Here is a 25,789-nt window from a genome sequence, read left to right as displayed (position 1 = left end):
TTATTACAATTTTTATAAATAATTTCATATATATATAATTTAAACTACACATGGAATCCTTTTCCGTATAATTCTGATTTATGAAGATGTAAATATTATCTAGGGACTTTTAGTTCCGTGCTGATGTAGCGCCACAGATTTGAAAATCTGAGAAATGCTTCACAGATTGACATTTTTTGTTTGCAGTTCTAAACTACCGACTTACTATAGCAAGTGATTAATTAAATACTACATTGAATACTACGCTACTTTAAATACTACACTGAAGTAGTATTTCAAAGACAAAATGAATGATTAGATTCATAATTTCTGATAAATATAAGTATAATAATTACAATTATACAACTCACATCAAAGAGTGTCTATGTACCTTATTAATTAAAACTACATGCAATTTTTAATTTTTCAAACACTTGAAAATAATTAAAATGTATTCTTATACAGTACATTAATATGAATCAAATTACAATTAAGGAATATCAATTCCGATTATATAATATTTTTTATATTCTTCAAGAGGAAAGAATGAGAAGAAAGTCGCATTTGCTTTAAATCAATAATAAAACAACTTTATTGTACACGTTTGTACAAAAAAAAATTACTTTAATAAATTACTTCAAAAACTTACTAGTTATTTAATGCGCTACCTGATGATTCACTCACTGATTAAGTGATTACAGACAACGTCGGAATCATTCTTAAATGATACCACGCGACGTAGACACGACATTCTTTTTAAAAATTTCACCTATAACACGCACTCGTTCTACGAATCGTTTATGTAGCTTCACGTGTACATAGAAAACGCGAAGGGATCTTATGGTGTATGAGCGTAACCGTACTGTATTTACATATTTACATGATGGAAAATCATGCACCTGAATAACACATCGATGAGAAAACAACGATATAATTTATTTACACGTGATATTCTTAGTTGCAGTTAGTTAACTTGTAGAATTTCAAACACCTAGATTGAAAATTAACATTCACAGAATACTGTCGTCAAATAACGTTCTTCGATTTGTCCGTTTCCGAATGCTTTCGAGGTAGAAGGCTCACTAGTAAGGCTGACACTGAAAAATCGATGAAAGGAAACAATAACAATTCTATTCACAAATAGTTTCACGTTAGCTGCATCGCGTACTGAACGAAACATTTTTAAATAAATTTTTACTCTAATTACTTGATAAAGAATCTCATATGACTTATCATGTCACCACTAAAATATTTTAATTTTTGCACAAACGCTAAGTATTATCTATATCTGCAAAGCTCTTCAATTATCCACGTTAACGAATACTAAGATACCTCAAAATTGTATTATATTTATGGTACTATATAATAGTTTACCTAGAGAAGCAGAACCTATTAGAATGAAGGGTCCTATACATGATAAGTTGAATAAAACTGGGAATAATAAGTTGCCTATGACCGCTCCGATTCTGCCGACCATCATCGTTAGACTGACGGCCATGGTTCTAAAAGAAAATCATTCATTATAGTAAAGAAAACGTTTATTCTATTTTCACTGTTGTACCTTAAACACGTTGGGAAATTATCCACGATAATGTTAACAACGCAAGCACCGCCTATGCTCGACATTGCCACGAATACTGAACACAAACCGAGAATACTGTTAGTGCTTTCTGCCCAATAAAGAGAACCGCAGCAAGCTGCGGCTACCACGAAACAGGTCGCTGAAAGAGAAAAATTGTAAATTACTGCTAATGCTGTTCGAAACTTACAATTAAAAATATGTATGCTGTTGAACATTAAAGAATGACTATAAGTGTAGCATATGCAGTGTAATGCAACATGGGCAACATTTAATTTAAACGAGAATTTTCGACATCACCACTTACGATTAGTTTACGTTAAACTTTGTTACGACAAATGTGTTTATATAATGTTTAGTAGATTTACCTATGAGTTTCTTTTTCCCTACTACTGTAATCAACGAGCCAGCCAAAGTATATCCTACAACTCCGGTTGTAGCGATTACGATGGAATTAATGAAGACCCTTGCGTTCAAGACAGTCTGAAATGAGACAAATAGAGGTTCACAAGTGTAAAATCACGTTCTTTATTGTAGAGTCTTGCTCTAACCTATGTTTATGGAAATTTTCCTTAAAGATTTTATGAACAGTGTAAGTATAGTTGTAAAAGTTGACGTTACATCCTTTTTTTAAATTACGTATAAGAGAAAGTGGCAGTACAAACGTTCTATTTAATTAAATTAAATGGAAATATATTTATTTCAAAAGACTATTAAATGGTGAATGTTGTAATACCGGAATGCACACGTGCGCAACGTTTAATGTTTCATTCACGAAACTTGTCGAGGAACTATTATTCGTTGGCTGTTGGCCTAGCATATAACAGAAGCGTGGTTGCGAACTCGAATAGTTGTTTTTCGTGTAATTGTTTTTGAAATGTTCCATCATGGAAAACAACTGAGGCATCCACAGTCTAATCGAGTTCGATCTACGAATTAAAAGTTGCTTAATTACTTGTGTATTCTTAAAGGGATAAAATTATTCTGATCTTATTATACTGAAGTAATCGAAAATATCTGAATCAAATTGATTGTGCTTTCAAATATCAACACACATTTTTATATTGTGTTCCTGGTAATTCGAATTAATTTCTTGAATTGCTCACGGTAAAACCTTTAAAAATATCCGTCTTTTAAGAGTCAATGGCAGTAAAGTCATTATTTAAGTAGAAAAATGAATTCATTCTTACCCTATTGTGGCACCAAGCTGAATCAAACCTATTGCAATGAGTTTGTAAATGTTTGGTGGCACGAAGAGAGGTTTGATTTGCTGCAAGCACACACGCACCTTGTCTTTTACAGTATTGCTTGATAGTTCAACGGTGTCATACTCCTCCTCGAGATCTTTTATCTACAAATGAAGATCATCATTAAATTAACAAGTCACTGGAACAGTAATTCTACTTAAAAGAAAATTAAGTAATTCTGTTTAAAAGAAGAATGTAATATTTTTTACCGGATATGTATCTGGATTATTTCCGGTATTGACCGCATATATTTTCTTGAAAACTTCAAGAGCCTCTTCCCTTCGCCCTTTCAAAAGGAGAAAACGAGGACTTTCAGGAAACGCGAACATTGCTATGCAGGCAAGGAATTCTGGCAACGAGCAAATTGCTAAAAACACTCTCCAGGAGCTAATCTCTATGGTTTTGCTCATTAAATTGATGTTCCATTTTTGAGGTATGATGAGCCACGCGAGACCTGTATGTAATAATTTCATACTTTTGCAGTGAAATAAGAAAATGGAGACTACAATTTAATTAGACGAATAAACTAAATTATATTGAATGAAAAATGAAAATACTACATAAATGATTTTTTCTGAAAAAATACGCTGATAGCAGTCATGCAGATCTTAAAAGCATCTTTTCAAAATGATGGAAATAGTGAAGGTTGAAAAATGTTTTACTGTAAACAATAAGTAATTTTTTAAAATTTCTTGTGACTGTTTTGTCTTGTTCAAATTATAGAAAAATATATAAAAGGAAGTCAAGGTGTTTTAACTTTGGATCCAAGCGTTTTGACGCCTGAAAGATTTCATTAATCTTCCGCCATTTTGAAGACACATAATAATATCCTTTTCAAAAGCAATTGTCGAATAATCAATACTAAAAACTGTTAGATGTAAGAAGAAATAACACTTACAAGGCAATGAAATATTACCAAGCGAGAAGAATACACCTAGCCACATGTAAGTTCGAGATCGATGCGCTTCATTATGTACTTCTGCCAAATACGACATTAAAGCGGCATAGGGGCCGGATATGCTGAAAATTTGGAAATATTCTATTAAAATAAGTCAGATATAAATTCCAAGTGCTTATAACTGTGCATGGATATTAAAGACTATATTTTTACTTGAATCGATTTCATCAGGGTAAACAACTCCTACAAATCAATATTCAATACGAATTATATCCAATAATACCGCATTTAAATTATTCTTGGCAATACCGAAACAAGCTTTACCGTTGAGTAGGCTAATGGCCTCGAAATAATTAAGATAATAGTTCCGGGCACACGGGAGGTCTGTGCTCATTGCATTTTTTAAAGTAAGCATAATTTAACACTTCACAGAATTCCAATTACAATAATATTTTACGTAAGTAAGTACAAGATAGAAGAATTTGTAATATGACTATCGATCACAGAGAAAATCAGTAATGTTACGTATATGAAATCTATAAGTTTTTAACATTTAAATATTAATTGTAAAGCATTCTAAATCGCACGACGAAAATACGTGCTAGATACATCTAGCTTACTGCAATTCCGAATTTTCGAAAAACTTCAATGCTCGTTACCACGATACTGGAAGTATTGCGTCAACTTACGTTACACCGTCGAGAAATTTGAAAAAAATTAAAAGCCAAGATGTATGCGAAAAGCATGACGCCAGACTCAAGATGCCAGTGACCATGTAACCGTAAAACATGATCTTCTTACGACCGTACGTGTCGGTCATAAATCCCCAGAAAAACGACGTGCTGATCATTCCTGAAATCAATCGTGTCTTCAGTAACAGCTGTCGTGTTAAATATCACTATGTGACAATGCGGAAGGAGAAAATGAATTGCTCTTGCAGAAATTTGAAGCTCGCAATGATAATGGTAATATTAGATTAACACTAGAATACCGATCGTTTAATGTGATCAATATATAATCCTTATAAAAATTGTAGCAATAGATTTATTTTAGTTTCTTCATGCATTCATTATAGTGATATTTATTTTTAAAATTATATTGGATATTTAACGTTTTCAAGGTATCAATAATCGTGAAATAAAAGAAAACTGAAACCCGTAATTTTGACGGGTACGGTAGTTCTTGTGTTAAAATAGATCCTATAAACACCCTCGAAATATACAAAACTATTGTCTCTATAATGAAAGAAAACTATTCTAAATAATTAGGACGTTAACTTTTTGTTATAGAATGTAAGAAATTCCATCATGATATGATTTTGACGAAGAATCATTGTGTTTCCGGTTACAGTCTCATTTCCGTTAGATTAATGCCAACAAATTTGTCGTTGTCACAGTATATAAACGCTTCGAAATTTTCTTATCGTGTAATTAGTTCCCACTGTTTCATCGTGAGGTGATGATTCGGACTCGATGACTCGAAAGGTTTCATGTCGAGATCGACCTGCTTGAAAGCTCCCGTGGTTTCAACGAGAATAGTTACGGAAGAATTACAAGAACGTCTTTATTTACCGTGTTCGTATTCCTACAAATACACTCCCTAATTGACCCGGTAGTGTACCACCGTGTTCTAACCAAACTCGAATGTGCTTTGACCGACTCCCTTGACAGGTTAAAGGTCAATCTGTAAGTACAGCCGCGGTTACGTGATTACCGATAAATGAATACCACCTGCGAATGTCATTGAATTCAGGAGACCCTTGTCGAACATGGTGAGGTTCAGATCGCATTCCGCTGACGGCAACACGTACGATACCGCCGATGACGAGAAGATGCTGGAGAAACTCGCGGGCAATATGGCCAGCAATAATAAATAGTTGAATTTTCCATAACCTGCCGGGAAATTGTGGAACGTTTTATTGAAATAATTAATTATTTGCGAAGAATTCATTTGTGGAATATTAAATGATGGATTGTAGAATTGTGGCATGTATAGGAGGTGTTCAAAATGTTATCGAGAACTGATTATTATTCGTAAATAGAATATTTATATATGAACGTTAGTTATGAATACAATATATGAATAAATATTTATATATCATCAATCAGTTATAGAGGAAGTCTGCGAGATTAAGTTATATACTCATTTCTTATAAAATAAATCTAATATCTTGATAAATAAAATTATTTTATAAGATATTAGTATAATATCTTAAAAACAATTGTTCAATTCAATTTGGTGTCTTCTTATGTAAATTTTCTTGGATCTTTTCAAGCACCCTATGTATAATAGGACCATCATTATTTAAGTCGTACACGAGTCAAAGTGACTAACTCCATTTTTTAAATATTTTCAAGCTTCAGTGCTGAAATACTTAATTGATTCATTATGTATGTATTAACTACATTTCGTTTTGAGGTGTTAATCACTTTGGCAAGTGAAAGAGTATAGGAAAATACCAAGATTCGAAATTTTGTTCTGTATACTCGATTTATTCTTAAAGCAAAATGTTTGTGAACCATTACTGTTACGTGTCTACAAGAATGATGTTAAATAATTATTGTAGTTGGTACACAGTTGATTGTGTATACTTACCAGAGTTTATTATTGCCCGTTCAAAATTTGCTGGCCCAGGATCATCAGACGTTACGTCTTTACCTGCAATTAAAGAAGTATGTGAATGTAGTTAATTATTTATGCTAGATTGTTTTCCACACTGAAAGAAATTAGTTTAGGACGTAATAAAAATGATTATAATACAAATTGAAGTGGAAAGAAATTATGAACAACATACACCGCATACGACTGTAGCTCATCATGGAAATTATATCAGCGATTCTTTGAAACAACATCATTCATATATTTTATTTGGGAGAACTAATTAAAATTATTAAAAAATCAAACAATCAATAAAAGCCAGCACTCCTAATTCTTGTTCGTCTTGTGTAAAAACACTTTCTATTAAACGTTCAAATGTTGCTTCTGGATGATTGGATTAATTGTATATTCTTGTTTATCGATTTTTATAAACTGTATCACTTTCCCCACATTCGATACCTCGTGAATGAATCACCAACTTGCAAACGATAGCGCGTAACGAAGTTTCTGTGACGTTTATTATTATTAACGTTTCATTTACTGTTGATAAAGCTTAGTTTTCTTTCCTTGCACGTGTCATTAACAGAAAAACATTATGAAGTAAAAATTTCTTAATTGATCGTTTCATCCACGATGCTATTTACGATTTTAAGTATTTCATGTACTATCAGTTCCTTTTGAAATTAATTAATTCAAAAATTGATACGTCGAATAAATTGATAAATAAACAACAGAAGGAAGTAACAAGTAAAAGATTTTACAATCTTCAACATTAACAAATTTTGTAAATTTCAAAAACTTTTATTTTACTTTTTAAAGTATAAAAGTAGCTTTATGCATATTTATATGTGCATATATATATATATATATAAATATATATATATAAATCAATGAAGGAACTGATAGTATTGATAATTGAACAATTTCTGATTAAATTTAACGTAACGATTTCAGCTGTAATTAATTCGAATGGCAAGGTGGTGGTGAACGAAACTTGACTGACGAGCACAACAGAATTCCAAACTGAGTAATTGTTTACATGTGTAGCTTACTGTTTACGCTTGTCTGTACACATCAAATTTAATACTGGGTGCGACAAAAGTTTTCAATAAAAGACGTTTGAATTATACTGAATTTTGTAATTTGTAACGTAGATATTTTTAATACCTAATGTTTTATAGCTGATTATGATACTTCAGTTTTATAAGTTTAAAATTATGTAACTTATATACACTACGAAATTGATGACAAATAATAATAATAATAATAATAATAATAATCTGAGTTCTGTGTTTTATTGCCAATTGTGATCAATAAAAGAAAAATTTTAAATTTATCGGCAGGCAATAAACTTAACTACTGATATTGTAATTGGATCTTAATAATTAAATCGATCAATCTAATTATGGTTTATATAATGGGTACTATGCTCAGAATAAAAGGAATAGTCTCCACACGTTACGTTACCAGTTATACGTGTTTCGTCGTGATACCGTGATGTAAAGAGAAAGTGTAAATTAATTCGATGAAAAATGTACTGTAACAACTCATTTTCATTTGTTCGATTTATTTGCAATGTACACACCCATTCATAAGTTTAACTGTACTCTATGAGAGTACAGTATGTATTAAAAAAGTGATAAAATTGTTATTGCTTGAGGATAAAGACACTTCAAACTTGATGGAAATTTAATAGAATCTATTCAGTCTAATATAACAAAAGAAAACATAAAATTTTTGCATTACCTAAAAATGTCATTCTATCTTGACAAAGGCTTTTCATTGAAAAATTTCTATATTTTTATGTATGGAGGAATCAATGTTATACAAGTTGATTTAACAACGATTTAATTACCCTCATCAAACTGCTAGAAAATGACATATTATGGAATATTCCATAATATGCTTTAAACCAATAATATCCAAGCATCGGTGGAAATAAATATTAATAAACCCACCATCCCAGTATCACTGCCGGCCTCGTGGCTGATTATCGTATTCGAGTGATTACATATCTTTGACTAATCGATATATTCTCCTTAGACGTCATAATCGGTATTATTTAAATCTTTTAGACGCTTCCGGAAAACTCTCATGTAACGTCGTATGTCCTGCCTTATTGTTTGAGACTGATCGTGAAGAATAAGGTATGTATTTACTCACACAGAAGCAGAAAAAAAAGATGATTTAAAATTAATGTTACACAAAAGAATAATGTTAATACTCGTTAAACATTAACATTCTTAATGCTCTTATTTTCTGTAACATTCTTAGTAATAATAGTACTAATAATGATCACATAACAACGTTTTTATTATGTCTCAGCTAAATTGATATAAATAATTAATACATGTAATCGAATTATAAAAATTCAAGAAGATTTGAGGATATTAGTGCATGAATTGAGAATAATTCTGTGTTTAGGTATAACATCTTTAGTCCAGGAAATAAAATTATATTTTACTTCCTTTTTTCTCAAGTGGCTCTCTGAAGGCAAGAATTTGCATAAACATTTGCAATTTAATGATGAGACTGTTATACAACGTTTGTCCAAGTAAAAATTTGTTGCATACTTTCTATTTACCTTTCTCACGTGGAGAACTTACTTAACACGTTAGTAAAGTCACACGTGTATGTGAGGCTAGTCTCTCATCAATCGGTAGTGAACAAATTAATAAATTTGTAAATTTAAATATCATGAACAAATTAAAAAATTTCTGAATTCAAATACGATGAATACGTTAGAACTTGAGTTTTAGATTCAGTACCTGACGTCGAAATAGGGATGAAAGCATAACTGGTTTTCTATAAATTTACAAAGACCCTTTGTAATAAATACAATCTATATTATGCAATTTAAATAACTGTTATTATACGTCACTGACTGGATAATCGAACGTTAAAATAAACGATGCTCACATAATCAAATTAGAATTTACTATTGTTGTACTAAAAAAACCCTTTGTAATATTTATCGATGCAAAAGTGGATATCATTGAAAAATATAAATAATTCATTTTTTATTTTATTTACTTTCTTAAGGTTTTAGAAGATTCAAAATAAAAAAATAGCATTTTAACAGTTTCTTTGTACAAAATACAAGATAGAAATAAAACAAACGGAAAAGAATAAAGGATAACAATTTTCAGAGTTAACAAAAGGTATTCTAGCATTTAAATAATATAAGTTTTGATGATGGAATTCAGTCGATTCATCTAGTTATGATGTACGTAATAAACATTATGCTTATATTATAATCTCCACATGTTCCGTTACCAGTTACACGTGTTTCATCGCGAAACTAATCATCCCACTTAAATACGTTTCTTATTTTCCACTGATAAAACAGTTACATTGTTACTTTTCATTGGATATAATGCTTGGTAGATTCCTGCCGGTAATTGATTAAACGTAGATAGTGATTTTTTATGTCAGGAAGATCCAGTTATTACGTAAGATAAACGCATTCCCAATATAATTAATTGACACTCATCAGAGCAGATTATTTCAGTTACTTCTAATGCGTACGTAATGAACTTAAAAGATCACCCTTTTACCATTATCGCATCGAACTATTTAAATTATCCCAGGTTTCCCATCTTTATTAGATAAATCCTAAAGACTGTTACCACTTTCAAACATTATTGATCACTTTTTATCAGTTTAATATTGTTCAATTACTAAAATAAATAAAACCACAGATTTTTTACTCAGATGTCGGCTAACATCATGAAATAGTTTTACAGAAATAATACGGGAACTAGTAGAAGACATCAAAAGCCAAGGTAATTAAAAACAATTTTAATGCCATTTAGCAACGACTAGTATCTCTCGTCTTTACGAACGTAAACTGTATACGGGTGTTAAACAACAGTGCTATAATGAACCCAGTGAATATTTAATTAGATTTTCATTGTATTTTTAGCAATGACAGACTAAAACCTCTTATGCGGGTAATAAATCGTCTACTTTTTTCTTACTCCATGAATTTCCATTAAGTGAAATAATCAACATGGTTCTTATAGTGCTCGATTCTATGCTACATTCATGAAACCCATGAAGCATTTATGAATTTACGAATGTTACGATACAAAATATAATTCACGCGAAAGAGTAGTAAAACATTTCCCGCTGAACTTATGAAAAATTATAACATGGAATTACTTTTATAATTATAATGATGCATCGCTTATTCTTTCCAGTTGAATCATTGTAAAAATTCGGATATTCGACCAGTTTCTCAACCGACCAGTCCACACAGCCCAGATTTCGCAGCATTTCAACATTTGAAATTACATTCTTGCCGTACTGTTTACAGCGTTGCGGAAGATCGGCCGAAGAAAGTGCATCGCAAAGCATAAACGCATGTTCAACAGAATTTACGTGACATATACGAAAGAATTCCAGAATACGTGATTTTCTGGCTTTTCGATTCTGCTATGGCGTTACCGATAACCGGAAGTAAAAACAATGTTCGAGAGTTAACTCCGTAGCATCTTATCTTTAGTAGCTGTAGTATTGGTATAGTTCAAAATTTCAAATATAAAATGCCCTGAATCGCGAGTCTGTCCACGTGTTCAATGTCAAACTTTACAACGCATTTTTCAACGGTTTTACACCTTAGCCGATATGATAATTTCGTCACGAAAATTGTATCAAACAAGCAATGTTGTGATACAATTATGCACATTTCGTAGATCGATTTCGTCATATCGTGAATCGCGATTATAAAATTCGCTTCGATCGAATAATTGAGGATATTGTGATATCTGTATCATTTCCATATTAAAAGGAATTTTCTACTTATCAAATGTCTTTGTTTAAGGAAGAACAGTCTACGTTCATTATTGACCAGTATAAACAGAATGTAGCATTATTTTATCGTAAGTATCATATAAAATAAATAAAATATATTCATGCTTATGATACTGTTAACATAATAAAAATCTTTACCCATGATGAGATCTCGTTAAAGCCAGTATACACGAAATCATCATACAAATGAAACTACATAGAATAATTCGTACCTCAAGAAATAAATTTAACAAGCATTGAAACTGTTTTATTCCTGAATCAAACGATATAAAACTTTCTCGATATACACTTCCCAACTCTACACTAGAAACATTCCTTTCAATTGTACGATGATTCAGGATCCAACATTCATCTTCTAGTCCAAGCTTTACCTAACGTCTACCAAAGGAAACTAAGAAGGATTCGATTCAACTCGGTATCCTCGAAACGAACGCTTCAAAGTGTTGTTCGAAACGATATTGCAGCATTCTTCAGCAAGGCGCGTTACATTTGCCAAACAGGCTCAACTATCACAATATTACGAATTCACAACACAAAAACTTGCCTGTCCGTTTTACTAAAGAATTCATTAAATATCTTCTTATCTGCCTCTGCTGCGGTCGGTTGTCAGTAGCAGATTCCACTTGAGAAGAATAATTCATGCACAAAATGCGGATCCGAAAGGGAAAGAAAAGAAGGAAAAAAAATAAGAGGAACGTGCGAGATGCCGAAGCGAGGACGGAACGTCAAATGAAAAAAGGCGGCGGTTACGCGGCGGTTAAAGTGCAACATGCACCGTGAAATGACAGCAAACCGAGCGCAATTTCAACTGCACCCGCCACACACGCCCGCCGCGAAACTACAATTCGCATTGAAATCACACGCGTACGCAAAAGCCGTGCCGTCTATGTAAATCTCGCCCCTGGTGGGGCAGAACAGGTTGTTGAAGTAAATCGCGGCACCGACAGGTGAAAAACTTACCTCCACCCACACCCACGTGATAAAAAGCCGCAATTATGTTACTCGTGTCCGGCTACCTGATCAAAGAATCGCTGTACTAACCCTTTGCACTCTAAAGGATGTGATAAAACACTTAAAGTGACAATATTGGGTTAATAGAAGCTGAGCTATGAACTACGAGATCATCATTGGTAGAAAAAAAAGCAAAAAAAGACTGCAAGGCCTTCGGATTACTACTTGCATCTCCGACGCTAATGTAAATAACAATTTTTTTCAATTTTGAAGCACTGTTTATAGTATGAAATATTTTAGTAAACAACTGATTCTTTCTTCTTGCAGTTATTAAAAAGATAACTGCTTCTCTGAGAAATAATCGAAGAATCTTAGCAATGCGCGAACTGAATTGTAAATCAATTAAAGTTTCAATAGATGTAGTCTTGGAGTTTCTATAGACAAATTTCTAAATGTCAATTTAACTGCTCGATAGATTTAGTGTTATGTTTATTGGATTTATAAGAAGGCAACTACAAAATCTCAGAAATCTCAAAGTATAAGGTTTTTTTATTTTCATTAGAGACTCTGTAAAAATGAGAAATATAGTGTTAAGGGTTAATCATCCGAGTATGTGATGCATCGGTCTCCTGTAGAATTCTGTCGTTTCCCAGGTTTGAAGCATGCGTGCACCTTGTATTTTCTTGTAAACGATTTCAAATGGCTCTGATGATGACGGAAGCAATAAGTCAACGTAAAAGCGTGTGTTTTCTTGCAAACGATTTCAGATGTCTTTGATCACTGCGAAGGTAACGAATATATCAATGTAAAAGCAGGCAAATGAGATTCTTTGATTATGAAGGTTGTATTGTAGTTATTAGACTGTGAATTTTTATATTTTATAAAATCCATACGATATTAAGGAATATATAAAAAGTGGAACGCTGATCATAGTGTTTATTGGGAAAAAATTTTTTCTAGTTATGTTTTTCAAAATGTGAATTTTTACAATGACGTTCAGTCTAGTAATGATATTAGAGAGAATTATAAAACGAGCAGTCGAGAAATTACTAGTGTTAAATTTGTATTTTTATCTGATACTGATATTTGTGAAATATTTGAACATTTTTCACATAGATACAATTTGAAAATCAAAGCAAGTTTCAAATGTTCGAGGAAATAGAGTTATCGGGCTATTATCGGGTTATTATGATAATTGGATAATTAAATGTCTGCGGTTATTGAGAAACAAGAAAACAGAGGTTCTCAAATTTTTGCGTCACGGGGGATTCAGATATATATTTTCTTGCACACTTTTAAGCTGATTAAAATGTAAGATGGATGACAAATGTTAATTTCATCCGAGTCTCTGAGCCTGTGCAGAACTGAAGCAATTCTGTCTGAGCAATTACTTCATTTTTCCCTCGAGCACATAGTGGAAAAACAGAATGCTTGATCCGTCGACTGATATTCACACGATTGAATAACTACTAAACAAACATACACGCAGACAGTATTTCAATTTTATAATTGAAGTGTTCTTATCGGGAAAGACTGTATCATACACGAGAAACTTAAAAATTTTAGATACTTTTAAATTCACTGTTATTGTATTAATAAAAAAAATTGACTAGAGAAAAGATGTAGAAAAGTAATACAATTTTTATTAATTTTGTGTGCATACATAAATAAACATTATATATTTAACATATATCGTTCAAAAAATTCATAAGCTTTTTTAAGCAAAGTGAATTGAAATTTTAGAGAACTTAAAATTACATGTGTGTAAATAACATTCCTTTCATCTCGTATAAATTACAACTGCAAAGAATTTCGATCAATAAAAAAGAATGAATATTATTTAACAGAACATTTGTCAAGGTTGCAATCAAGGTTTATTAATTATGTTCGTGTTCGTTATCATTTATTCCATTTATCAGTTGGTTTAAAGAAATGGAGAAGGTATAGGAATATCATGCATGTAAAAGTTAATACATGTATCTGGTAAAAGTGGTAGTCGTAAAGGCGATAGTTGTCTTCAACATGATTTACAATCGAGGAAGTAATCATGGCAAGTCAACTTTCTCTGTCTCAATTACAGTGTAGCATTTTCAAAGTATACAGCATTTTACCTCCGTTTTGTAATTGGTTTACTCTAACATCTAATAAAATGAGATATCGTAAAATACCTAAATAAAATAATCTAACTTTTACTAATGACGAAACATTTCACGTAACGAAAAAGTAGACGCTATAAAAACATGATTAAACTCGAAGTTACAATTTTAATTTGTTTTGCACTTGGGAATATTCCATAATTGAGTGCAATTCACTGTTGTGATTGTCATGATCTGGATTTGACGAGAACTCTTGAAACAGTGGACCAAAATTAGATTTGTGACCAAGAAATGTGCTCAACACAAAATAGATTGTAACAATGATAAACGATGGCACATTGGACACGCATTTCTGTGTCAAAATATTAGTCCTCCTCAAAAAATCAACTCTTCTCAGACATTATGAAACATCCTGCTGGAGGAATTTCTTAACGAATGAAAATCTTTAAGTTGTTCAGACCCAGTTTTATAATCAACCAGTTTACATCGATCTCACGAAAGCATTGCATAATTACACGTTTCCTTTATTACCAATTGTCATTTGTTCGCAAGTATTTAAATAAACGTACATTAAATTTAATAACGACATGAGTTTGAAGTTACCTTTTCAAACTAATATCGCCAACAATTAATGGTATTGAAACAATAACTATTTTATCACCGTATTATATAACGGAACATGGAAAATTGTAAATTGTAAATTTATATATAAATATCAGGATACGTTTAAAAATACCGTGCAGCTTTTCAATTAATTTCTTGTCGCGTATTTTCTTATTATAGCGGAGAAACTACTAAAATACTATTTTCAACCGTTTACATTACAATATTCAGCTATTATCGATCTTGTATTGGAAATGAAATTGCCTTGGTATATGTATATGTAATAACCGCAGCTATATCCGGAAATGGATCAAAGCGAGATAGATTAAAATCTCGAATGAATATGCATGTTTAATTATCGCACGAACTGTACGGAATAGCATTAAAAGAATGTCAATATATAACATTCAAAGATATTTATGAATAAAAAGTGATCTGGAGAGCACGTGATAACGTTTATGGGTGACGTTTTCATTTATGTGGAATGACGACATGGCTAGACCGGTTCATTCATGTTTTGATAAAAATACGGAGAATTGTGGGGAAACGTGTATTAACGTACGTTTATTTCTAACCTTCTCTGCCAATCATGAGTAATTAATGATCTATTTCCCATGGAAAAAGAGCAAATTGATTAATTACTGATTTGATCGTGGTCAATTACAGGAACTTCGACCCTTTCCACAGTCGATCGCAAAAAATTGAATAGAAAACTGCCTTCAAGTGATTTATAAGTTAATGAAATATTATTAAATAATAAGGAACATAGAACATAAAGTTCCTGCAGATATTTTTTCTATAGTTACAAGATTCCGGAACATGGAGATTCTTCAAATAGGATTTTTCAGTTCAACAAATACACTAAGCATCTGGTTTTATTTTTGAAGTTCTTTTGAAGTTAACTAAATAATTAGTTTTACTTTGGAATATTTTAGGAAAATTTATGGTAAATTCAGAAGTAAAATATAAGAATGATATCAGAATTTCATAACTATATATTTCATTTTTTAATGGAGAGCTCTATAAAATTTGAATCATGCTAAAACCTCGAACTGAATTCTCTTTCTGAGTACGATCTGTCTGGTACTTTATGTAAAAGTTAAGTTTGCCAAAGTGATGTAACATTTTGTATCGTTTGCAGCAACCCGCAGACTAATGGCAATTTCCACTTCTAAAAAAAAATACAGCAAAAAGTCGTAAGAAGATGCATATAGTTTGAAAAATCAGACTGTTTGCATTTGTTAAGAATGCAAATTCCCAAGGCGACTCACGTTTGAGTCACCCTTAGAAAGTTCTTTCATAGTAATCCCATATACTCTTACAATATAATGTTATTACTTAAAATTAATAATTATAAATCCTATTTAAATATTTTTTCAACAAATTCGAATCATGCTCAATGAACATGATTTTTATTGTACGCAAATTTAGTACATGCAGTCAAAGAAACAGTTACATAATGCACTGACTTTTCCAGTTAATAAAATATTATTAAAGAATCTTAAACTAAAATTATATAAAAATTATGACTACCAGATCTTAGATAAAAAATCTTTCGTAGGTTATTTATTCAAGAAAAGTTTTAACATGTGTCAAGCTCTGAAATCGTTAATCTGAGAGTAAATTATAAACATCATATTTTTGTTTTCAGACTTTATCTATCTAACTACATTTTTATATTATTTAACCAAAGGATCCTTTAGAAAAGACAATAATGATCTAGACGGGTCCAGATTACGGTGTCCAGATTCCATGCATGGAAAAGTGAAGATCATTTTTGTAGAATCATCAGAGTCTCAAAATTCTGGCAGCTTAGCACTGATGGAATCATTGAAGATTTCCAATTTATGTTGTTGTGAGAAATATGTAAAAAGATGATTATAGTACATTTGTTTCTTTCTTGTAAAAAGAAAAGTAAACAAATGTACTATAATCATCTTAAAATCTCGACTGACCCATGAACAACAATAATTAACTTAATTCACACTGCATAATTAACTGGAACAGTTAATGAGTATGTAGCAAATAAAACTGTGTTTTACCTCGTCGTATCGATAAAATAGATAAAACCATAATAGCGTGTGTATAATGACAAGTACTCAGCTTTTTCTGTTTCTATTTTTTTCAGTTTTGCAAAAAATAAAACACGTGTAACCAGTTTCAGCTGCATGATTCAGATTCTGTAGATAGTCTTAAATTCGTTGTATTTCAGATTCTTCATTTAGATTCTTCATTTCATTAAAAATAGCGTGTCGTTTAATGGAGTCTATTAAAAATAGTTTTCAATTCCAAAGCAGAAAAACTAACAATATCAATACCAAACATTGACTTTGAAACAAAAATGAAGTAACTTGAGTCATTGTCCTATACTAGATGGTTAACTACCGATAGAATTTCTTAGATAATATTCCTTATACAACGAACAGAATTATTATTGATGAGATCATAAATTTTCTTACGTTTATGAACTCTACTTCATTTTTAATTCACGACTTAACTTCCAGCGAAGAATATTAATCGAAATTTACGGCTTTAACTACTCTCCTACACATTCAACTGTAGTTTTACGAACATCCGTGATATTTCAATATAATAGTACGTTAATAATAAAAATAACAATAATAATGTAAAAATATTTAAAAAAACAGACTTTTTAATAGATCTATTTCAAGTATATCAGTGTGTTGGCATTGCTAGCACATTCTCCATCCGATTCTAATGAAATTAAAAGTAACGTACAACTGTTTAGGAAATGGAAATTGATACTTTATATTTTCTTTTTCCATATGATTTCACAAAATATCGGTAGTTGAATAAATCTATGGCAAAAGTTGCATTTCAATGAATAGTGTCACAGCTGTGCTTTATTGTCAAGCCTAATCCTGTAAAACGACTAATTTCTACGAATAGAATCAAGTGGATGTTAATGGAACGCACTGGCATGACAGGGATTCGTTTCACAGGCACTTCGCCAAGTAGGTCGAACTATTCAAGTTTAACTTGCGATCGAATCTCGGGAAATATAGGGAACCTTATACAACCTCGCGGAATCTGAATTCGCTGTTGTTTATACGAGCGCGATCACGTTCAGCGAAATAGAAAAAGCTTCGGTGGGTTCACATAAATTTATAATTTTTTAATCAATGGCCAGTGCTAACACAATTATCCGTGACTCTAATCGATTCAACGTTTACAGTATCGAATACTTAGAAACTGTTATTCAAATACCCCCACTGAATTATTCAGAAACTTCTCACAGTGGTGATAAATAACGTTTACACGCAAATACAAATCATAAAGAACGCAATCAAGTAATGTGGGAGTCTATTCATTCGACAGTTATAAACAATATCTGTGGCCTTTAATCATCTTAGAGGTATGTAATTATGTTGATCATTGAAATGATTTTATTCAATTAGAGAACACATTGGTTTTATTCAAACTGCAAAGGACTATATTTCGGAATGCATACAGTTACATTCAAATTGCAATAAGGCTAGTATTCATTATTTACCAAAGTTTATCGAAACTGAAAATATTATTTTATTTACCTTAAAACGGAACAAAATATATGATTTCCGGAGCTCGAATTACTTTTAACAATACTGTATCGGTAACTTCGATAAAAATCCTTTGTTATTTAAGTTTTCATAATTACCTAGTAAAATCAAATTCAGACATATCTGTCGCGTCAAAAATAAGAAAAGCATTAATGAAAAGGAATAGGAAAAATGAACAGTATATAGAAGTACATCATATATCTCAATAGAAAATAACAGGAAATATAAATTATAATATATAAAAGCAAACACAGTAACCTCATAACTAACTGTGCATTTTTCATTTCTTCCATTGAGTGGGTAGCTCACCGAAACTATGTAGTACATAAAAGATACGCAACAGTCTTTGTTCCCACATAAGTAAGACGCCCCAGAGCACTATCGATATCGCTTAGTTTCTGAAAACAAATGACGACTTGCCGCGTAACTGCCGAGATATTAACGAAGAAAACATATTACCGGACGTCGCGTCAGAAATACTTAAAGTATACTCCCTTTAAAGACCTCGCGATATCTCCAATGACTGTCTAAAGAATGAACGCAATAGCAGGAGGAAGTGTAGCTTAAAAAATGGTAAACGTTCTGTGATAATGGTTAATTTATCGAAACGGTATCTATCGAATAGAACAAACAGAATAACAGAATACGAAATAATAAAAGAGTAAGCATAATAAGAATGGATTTAAACAGTTTCCCAACAAAAACACGTGCGACTATAATTTCTTGTTTTCATTTAATGTTCCCAATCTATAAAGAAAAATTCAGATTTCATTTCTAAGAGCGAATTCATTTTAAACACTGATTTTTTAACAAAAACGAAAATTGTTTAGGGACACTCGAAATATCTTACTATTAGAATGAGTAAAGTACTAAAGATTAATAGACAACATAAGTATCATTGTACAGACATTAAACTTACAATTTCTTAAGATTAAGCATTCAACATTAATATTTTAATATTTCTCATATTATTGTTGTTCCTATCAGGCCAGGAGTAATTCAAAAATATTTGATGCAATGTATTAACATTCATTCTTTGCCTATCTGTGCAGCTTCCGATGTTCTATTTCATCCGATTTGCAACAACGTCGTAATTGCGTATAAAATAACATGTTTTTCGTTGAACTTTGCCCTTTACACTCTTTTAAACTATTCGAGGTGTTTATCTCTTTTTAAATAAGTATTTACCCGTTTAAAATCGCGGTATTTACGACGATCTGTTTATATTGACATGGCTACCGCCATCGCATTCATCCTGCCCCTCTTCGTCGCCGTCGTGACAAACCAGAAGCAAACAGCCAGCCAATGAAACGATCGCTGAATTTTATCTATCGCTCTCTATTATTGACTTACGTGGACCAAATGGCGTGACTATTAGCGAATTACAATTAATATTGTCCATACCGAAGCAGCTCATTGCCCCAGCAATCAAGTGATAATTTTATTTCTGCTCAACCTGTTTCGGTAGACAGTATCACATGATGAATTCCAAACGAATTAAGCATTCGATTTATTATAAATGCAATTCGATGCGCGTATATAATTGATACAACGGATATACAACGATAAATCGTTGGCAAGACGAAAAGTTGGCACGCGTCGACGATCGACTGATTAATTCAAATCAGATCAACCCTCTGATCCGCTTCTGCGTGTAAATGTCCATTTACACAACAAATTATCTTTATTGCAAAGCTAGTAAACAACGGGTATTAATACTTACAATCGGATTGCATCAGAAAAATTCTAAGAAAATGTCGCTTGTTAGATGTCGACAGGGAGATTCCTCTCTAAACTAAACCATGTGATATCTCTATTTGGTCAATTAGTATAAATGGAATGTATGTTATTTACAAGTAAAGGAAGAAATTAATGAAATACTGCCTGTATCACTAAGGAAAGATACGTGCGATTTTCAATAATCGAGTCTTATAGAGAAACAAAGATATAATGTGTCATATGCACAATTTTGGGTGCAGTCCAATGAATGTTCAATTGACAGGTCATTTTCTCGACTTCTTTATTTCAAGCTCTAATTACTTTTATGTAAACATCAAGTACTACTGTCCTGTTATCGGTTATATATTATAGCTAACTATTTCGTTTAACAATTTTTCTTCTAGAAACATATCTTGATCGTTAATCGGGACGTTACGGCGCTCACAAAAATCGATGTTTGCCCATTTTGTTCCTGCAGATGACGAAAACATTTCAAAAACCGCAGAATCCAGACTCGTTCATAGCCGCTGTCGAGATACACATAATGTGGTCATAAAATTGAGGCAACATCAAAGTAAACATGTTCCGAGTGACAAATGGATTGACACAAATATAATCTCCTTGGAACTTGGAACTATGACCAGTACCTTTGACCCGGTCCCAGATCCTACAACATCAATTAGTACTAGAGTAGACCGAGATGAATCGAACCGCGTTCTATTTCACAGTTCAAGTAATAAGTTTCAAGTAATAAGAATACTCGAGCGATAATAATAAAAGTTGAAGAACAATTTTCAAATTGTCCTTTCACAAACCAGAAAGTGAAAGTGAAATATAATTTCCGATATTCCAATTCTTATTTCAATTCGAATCACCCTATAATTCTACCCTATCTACGATTCACAGGAAAACATCACATCTTCTAGAATAATAAAGAAGGAAAGTTCTTCTTTCTCACAAGAAGAAGGATAAGAGAACTTCGCGTCCCTATTCTTCCAAAACAATCGCAGCTGCCTCAGACCAAATGCATTTAAACGACTTACAGGGAAATATCTTAGCTGCGATTGTTTAGGAAGAATAGAGACGTGAAGTTCTTTTATCCTTCTCTCCATGAAACAGAAGAACTTTATTTCTCTGTCACCTAAAACAATCGAAACTGGACATTTTCCTGCAAACAGCTCGAGTGCATCCGGCGTAAGGCAGCTGCGACTGTTTTGGAAGAATAGAGATAAAAACTTCTATTATCCTTCTTGCACTGAGACGGAAGATCTATATTTTTCTGTTACTTCAAAACAATCTGCAATATTTTTCTGCAAACCGTATGCATTTGGATTTAACCCCTTGTCCTACAGCAACGAGTGAGACTCGTGGTGAAGATTTTCAACATGATTCAACAAATATATATATTACTCGGTTCATTCGAATGCAAAGTAAATATTATTCCTCTGTAATCAACTATTATACTTGAAAGGAAATATAGGCATAACATATGCTTAGACTTTTTTTCCAATAAATTATTAATGACAAAGTAGCCGTATCGATCAGAGTTGAGAAAGAAATTATAGGCCAAAGGGTTAAGGTACAGTCAAGGGATGACTTGATGTCTAGCAGAACCGCAAGGGAGCAGAAGCTGCCTTTCTACTTCACAGTTTTATAGTTTTGATTAGTTACGTGTATTGACGAGTAAATTAGTGATCGAAAATATCAGGAATCAGGAAATAAAACCAATAGGAAATTGGGTGAGAAGAAATGGAAACTGATCAATTAACTGAATTCCTTAGCTTAGCCATCAAGTCATTTAGCAGTAGAAGTTTCAGTTACGCTACATCGTGGCGGCGCGTGTCTCAGCGGGATGAGTTGTTATCCGCCACGAAGATCGACCCGGAACGACCCCAACCGATTCCGCGTAAAAGACGGGCGCATGATCGAGTGATCGGTGAGAGTGTCAGGCAGGGTCCCCGCTATCACTTGGTAGCCGATAGAGCTCGACTTCGTATATAGTTGCAGTCGAAAAGCGGGGATCAGCCAGAGACACAGACGAAGTGGCACGAATACGAGCTGTAGTCTAATATAAACTGGCCAAGGTGCCTTAAATCAGTGAGCGGTTCAACGCATCCACGCGCGAATCAGTTCTCATCCCAGCGGGCACGTAACCGTAAGTACTTAGCTCCCGCCCCGTCTCATGAATCTGATCGCGTTTCCGATTTCCTCTCTTCGTGTCGATTTTGCCCCGACAATCTCGGGCACCACTACTTGCACGCGCACACCAGGTCCATGAAAAGCGGTCGGCAACAATGAAACCGAAACTGTTCTGAGTTCACGGCTCCTTCGACGATAACCGTTAACAACAATCGCGAGTCATTGATCCAACTTTTCATCTTGCCGTTCGTGTTATTCGAGCGAACTTGTGGCTTCATAATCGGGCTTCTTTAAAGTTCGATCCCCTTTGTCCGAGAAAGCGTAGACATCGCTAGAAATCACTTTGGAAGACACTTTGTAAACGGGTCACGTATATTTTCGTGTCTTTGCGTTGCGCGCCTGTTTCTTTCGCGCTGGAACAGGAGAATATTCGTTTAGTCCGGGTTTGGTATATTTGTTTTCTGGATGAAGGGTGTAGGATGGATGGAGATATATTGCAAACAGGATTTTGTTTTCATTCGTCATGACGTGAGGGATTTTCGTGTTGCATAACGTGATCTGGTTAAAGTGTGATCATGTTTTTTGAGGATTTTATACGAAGGGTTTTGAGAATTTTAGGATTAAGGGTTTTATGGGAGATAAGTGAGTGATATGGGTTTCTTTGTTTATTTTATTTTGAGGGATTGTTGTAGTTTAAAGGTAAATAGTATTCGATGAGCGAATGACAATGAGGATACGACTATAAGTTTTGCACTGGCAGTAGGGTGACCTAGATTGCATAGTTACGTTTATGTCACCAAAATGGTATGCAACACTGATAACACAGATATCACTGCGTGACATTTTCATGAATGAAACTTTATCATCGGTGACATTTCGCGTGCGTAAATTATAATTAGTTGTAATTGAACAAAATACGGTTTTTATCTTTTACAATGAGATTAGTAATTATCAGCGGAATGGTATTCGAAGGTTTCGAAAAAACGCGTATGTCACGTATCGCTCGAGGATTTCGAAACATTTCTGTGTGCTATTTGTGTTTGATGCTTTTAGTATGCAAGTTAAACTACTTTTCTACAGCATTTTGTAAAAAAAGAATTAAAGATATCATTATTTTCTTAAAATGTTACAAATAAATTATCGATGTAATTAAATGTTTGTTACGTATACTGTAGTTTTTTGAGTCTCACCGTTCAAATATGAATAACGTAAAAATTAATTCTAGAACTTCGATAGGGAATAAATATTCGGCACATATTAAAAATTTTGTTTATTTCTCGTATTTGTATACTGAATTCAAAATTCAAAATTCAAAATTTCCCGCCAGAAGTATGATGCTCATTGTTACCGAAGGAGTAAATGTTTCCACAGTTACACACCGTCATTAATAGATGGCGCAGTCACATATTAAGGGCATTTGAAAAATATTTATAAATAATTTACTAATTAATTAGTTCGTCTGATTTTAAACTTATATAATTTCAATAGTCGTAAATTTTCTTATCAGTCTTTATGGCTTAATATGCATTTACTATAACCATCACATAATGTTTATATTATTTATTTCACGTTGTAAAATTATTTAATGAATAAAGTCTGTTTATTTGTAACTATTTATTTTTACATATAACAATCTAATTGACTTTTAATGTTAAATTTGTTATTAAATGAAAATTTTTTTATTTTTGTAGTCTTAATTAACTTAATACTTTTTAACAACAATAAAGATATATCTAAATTAATTCGTAGTGTTTATATCGTAAATTACAATCTACAAATGAACCAATGCATAGAACTGTAATTTAACTAATTAAAATTCCACGAAAGTCTAATTCTGTCGATCCATATTACTAATAGCAAAATATGTAGCAATACAGATTATTTTTGGTAAAGTTCGCTGTCTCGTATACGTAAAAAGAAACGACTATATTCAAACTAGTAATCTTTGAACTGTCCCTCTTACTAAAATTACACGGTTGAAAATAAAACAGCGCAGACGACGAACGTCCATAAACATATAAACACATATACATATATTATATAATACAAACAATTTAATACACATTGATAACAAAGAACTGTAACAAATGAACAAAACTAAATACTAATATTTTTAACGTTTATTTATGGTTTTTATAGTAAATGCATATATATCATCTATTTCAAATTTACAAAAACTTTCTTTGAAATAATTACACAGACGTGTGGCGCAATTATTAAACTGATTAAAATATTCTACTCTACAAAACAATTTATATTTTGGTAGAGATCGTAATAAAAATTAATATTAGTTAGTTGAACTGTTTAATAGTGTTACGGTTTTAATTGTTCTTTACAGAAATGTTACGTAGATGTTGAAACATTAAATTCAAGAATGTTGTGAATCGTTTATTTAATTGATAAATGCTACATATTTTGGTTTCATTTCGGTTATATAATAAACTTCAGGGCGTATTATTTAATTGGGAAAGAAGTGCAATGTTTTCCGAGGAGCGTAAGAAACGGTAAAATGCCGGCCGGTCGAGCGAGCACGTGATTCACGCGTGACGGATAAGCATTCCGCATGTACAATCATCCCATGGCTCGCCTCGTCCCTTTCCCCACTGCTAGAATGGCAGAGTTTCAGCTGGTTTAGCCGTTCTGTCCTCTACTATTCGATTTTTACTGACTTTCGTGACAAAATAATAGGAACAGATGCACGTAGAACAAGTTCTCCGTTTCCATTATAATTATTTCTTTTTATTTACTAACCATTATATATATTTCAACGAACTAACAATATTTTCAACCCTCATTTACCGTGTACATCTAAAGTCTATTTTGTACCGTTATAAAATTTTATTTTAGAACAAACACCGTAAAAATTTTGAGGAATGATCACCCCTATTACCAAAAGTATTTTTATCTTGGGAAAACTGGTATTGCATAATTAATAATAAATGTACACGAAGTTTCAAACAATTCAAACAATACAAAGCTTCAGAAACATTACAATTTTAAATTAAACATAAAAAATTGTATTACGTTTCTTTGACGTTTACCTCAAAATAGTATTAAAACTTTCAAAAAGTGTCAAAATAAAAAAAAAAATTGAAAATACTCAACTTTTAATTCCAAAATCTTTCACAACAATGGATGTTTATAGTATAAATTATATTCGTACTTACAACGATGCGAATAACAATTCCCTCTAATAATCAAGAACAAAGCATACATTGCCGCGATTACTTTAACACAATGTAAAAAGACTATTTGAAAAGATCAAAGTAAAGAAAATTGAATATCTTCCAAAATACGTATATACACCTGACCCTCGATTTACGCGGTCCTCTTTCACGTGGTCCCCTTCTTTACACGGTAAATCACACCACTATTTACGCGGTAGTTTTTACGCGCGACCTCAATTTACGCGACCTGAATTTAGTAACAACGAATAAAATATACGTTTGTTTTCTAAAACGTCGTTATTATCATTTCTTTTATTAAGCTATGTGAAATAAATATGTATTACTAAAAGTTACACCAGCTTTTCTCTTCAATATTTTGTTTTCTCTTGTACCGACAGGCTCTCTATTTGCGCGATTTTCGTTCGCGTAAAACGAACC

At 32.3% G+C, this 25,789-nt stretch overlaps 2 protein-coding genes across 11 annotated transcripts in view; one reads left to right on the top strand and one right to left on the bottom strand.

The window, feature by feature from the left end:
• Positions 1-554: 554 nt before the first annotated feature.
• On the bottom strand, positions 555-25,476 carry LOC116427666 (synaptic vesicle glycoprotein 2B). Of its 9 annotated transcripts, none has more exons than XM_031978275.2 (13): positions 7,248-7,315; positions 6,498-6,808; positions 6,299-6,361; positions 5,434-5,595; positions 4,393-4,555; positions 3,704-3,825; positions 3,015-3,259; positions 2,749-2,909; positions 2,295-2,487; positions 1,927-2,041; positions 1,541-1,700; positions 1,354-1,481; positions 556-1,076 (listed from the first exon to the last, which is right to left on the bottom strand). In XM_031978275.2, the coding sequence occupies exons 2-13, from the start codon at positions 6,556-6,558 to the stop codon at positions 1,006-1,008; spliced, it is 1,644 nt and encodes a 547-aa protein (XP_031834135.1). In that variant the 5' UTR covers positions 6,559-6,808; positions 7,248-7,315; the 3' UTR covers positions 556-1,005. The 9 variants fall into 9 exon arrangements, with proteins under 9 accessions (XP_031834136.1, XP_076228840.1, XP_031834138.1 ...); XM_031978274.2 differs by having other exon boundaries at positions 6,498-6,975; positions 7,248-7,295; XM_031978276.2 differs by lacking the exons at positions 6,498-6,808; positions 7,248-7,315 and adding an exon at positions 25,352-25,476 and having other exon boundaries at positions 555-1,076.
• LOC116427665 (salivary peroxidase/catechol oxidase) overlaps positions 21,999-25,789 on the top strand; it is a 32,775-nt gene continuing 28,984 nt past the window's right edge. Inside the window, exon 1 of one of the 2 annotated variants that reach the window (XM_031978270.2) lies at positions 21,999-22,200. The gene's annotated coding sequence lies outside the window, so the exon portion shown is untranslated. The remainder of the gene's footprint in view (positions 22,201-25,789) is intronic. The other variant, XM_031978271.2, reaches the window with a different exon arrangement.

Source organism: Nomia melanderi, chromosome 1 (genome assembly GCF_051020985.1).
Source record: "Nomia melanderi isolate GNS246 chromosome 1, iyNomMela1, whole genome shotgun sequence".
In the NCBI taxonomy this organism is placed as follows: Eukaryota; Metazoa; Arthropoda; class Insecta; order Hymenoptera; family Halictidae; genus Nomia; species Nomia melanderi.
Note: the sequence above shows the minus strand (reverse complement) of the source record. Positions and strands in the feature narration are given on the sequence as shown.

Bases quoted from the DNA above. Each gene is read 5' to 3' on its own strand.
- LOC116427666 (XM_031978273.2), bottom strand. From the start codon at position 11,757: ATGAATTATTCTTCTCAAGTGGAATCTGCTACTGACAACCGACCGCAG. The intron at 2,910-3,014 runs GTAAAAAATATT...CTTCATTTGTAG, and splicing joins ATAATCCAGATACATATCCG to ATAAAAGATCTCGAGGAGGA. The intron at 1,482-1,540 runs GTACAACAGTGA...ATTTTCTTTTAG, and splicing joins AATTTCCCAACGTGTTTAAG to AACCATGGCCGTCAGTCTAA.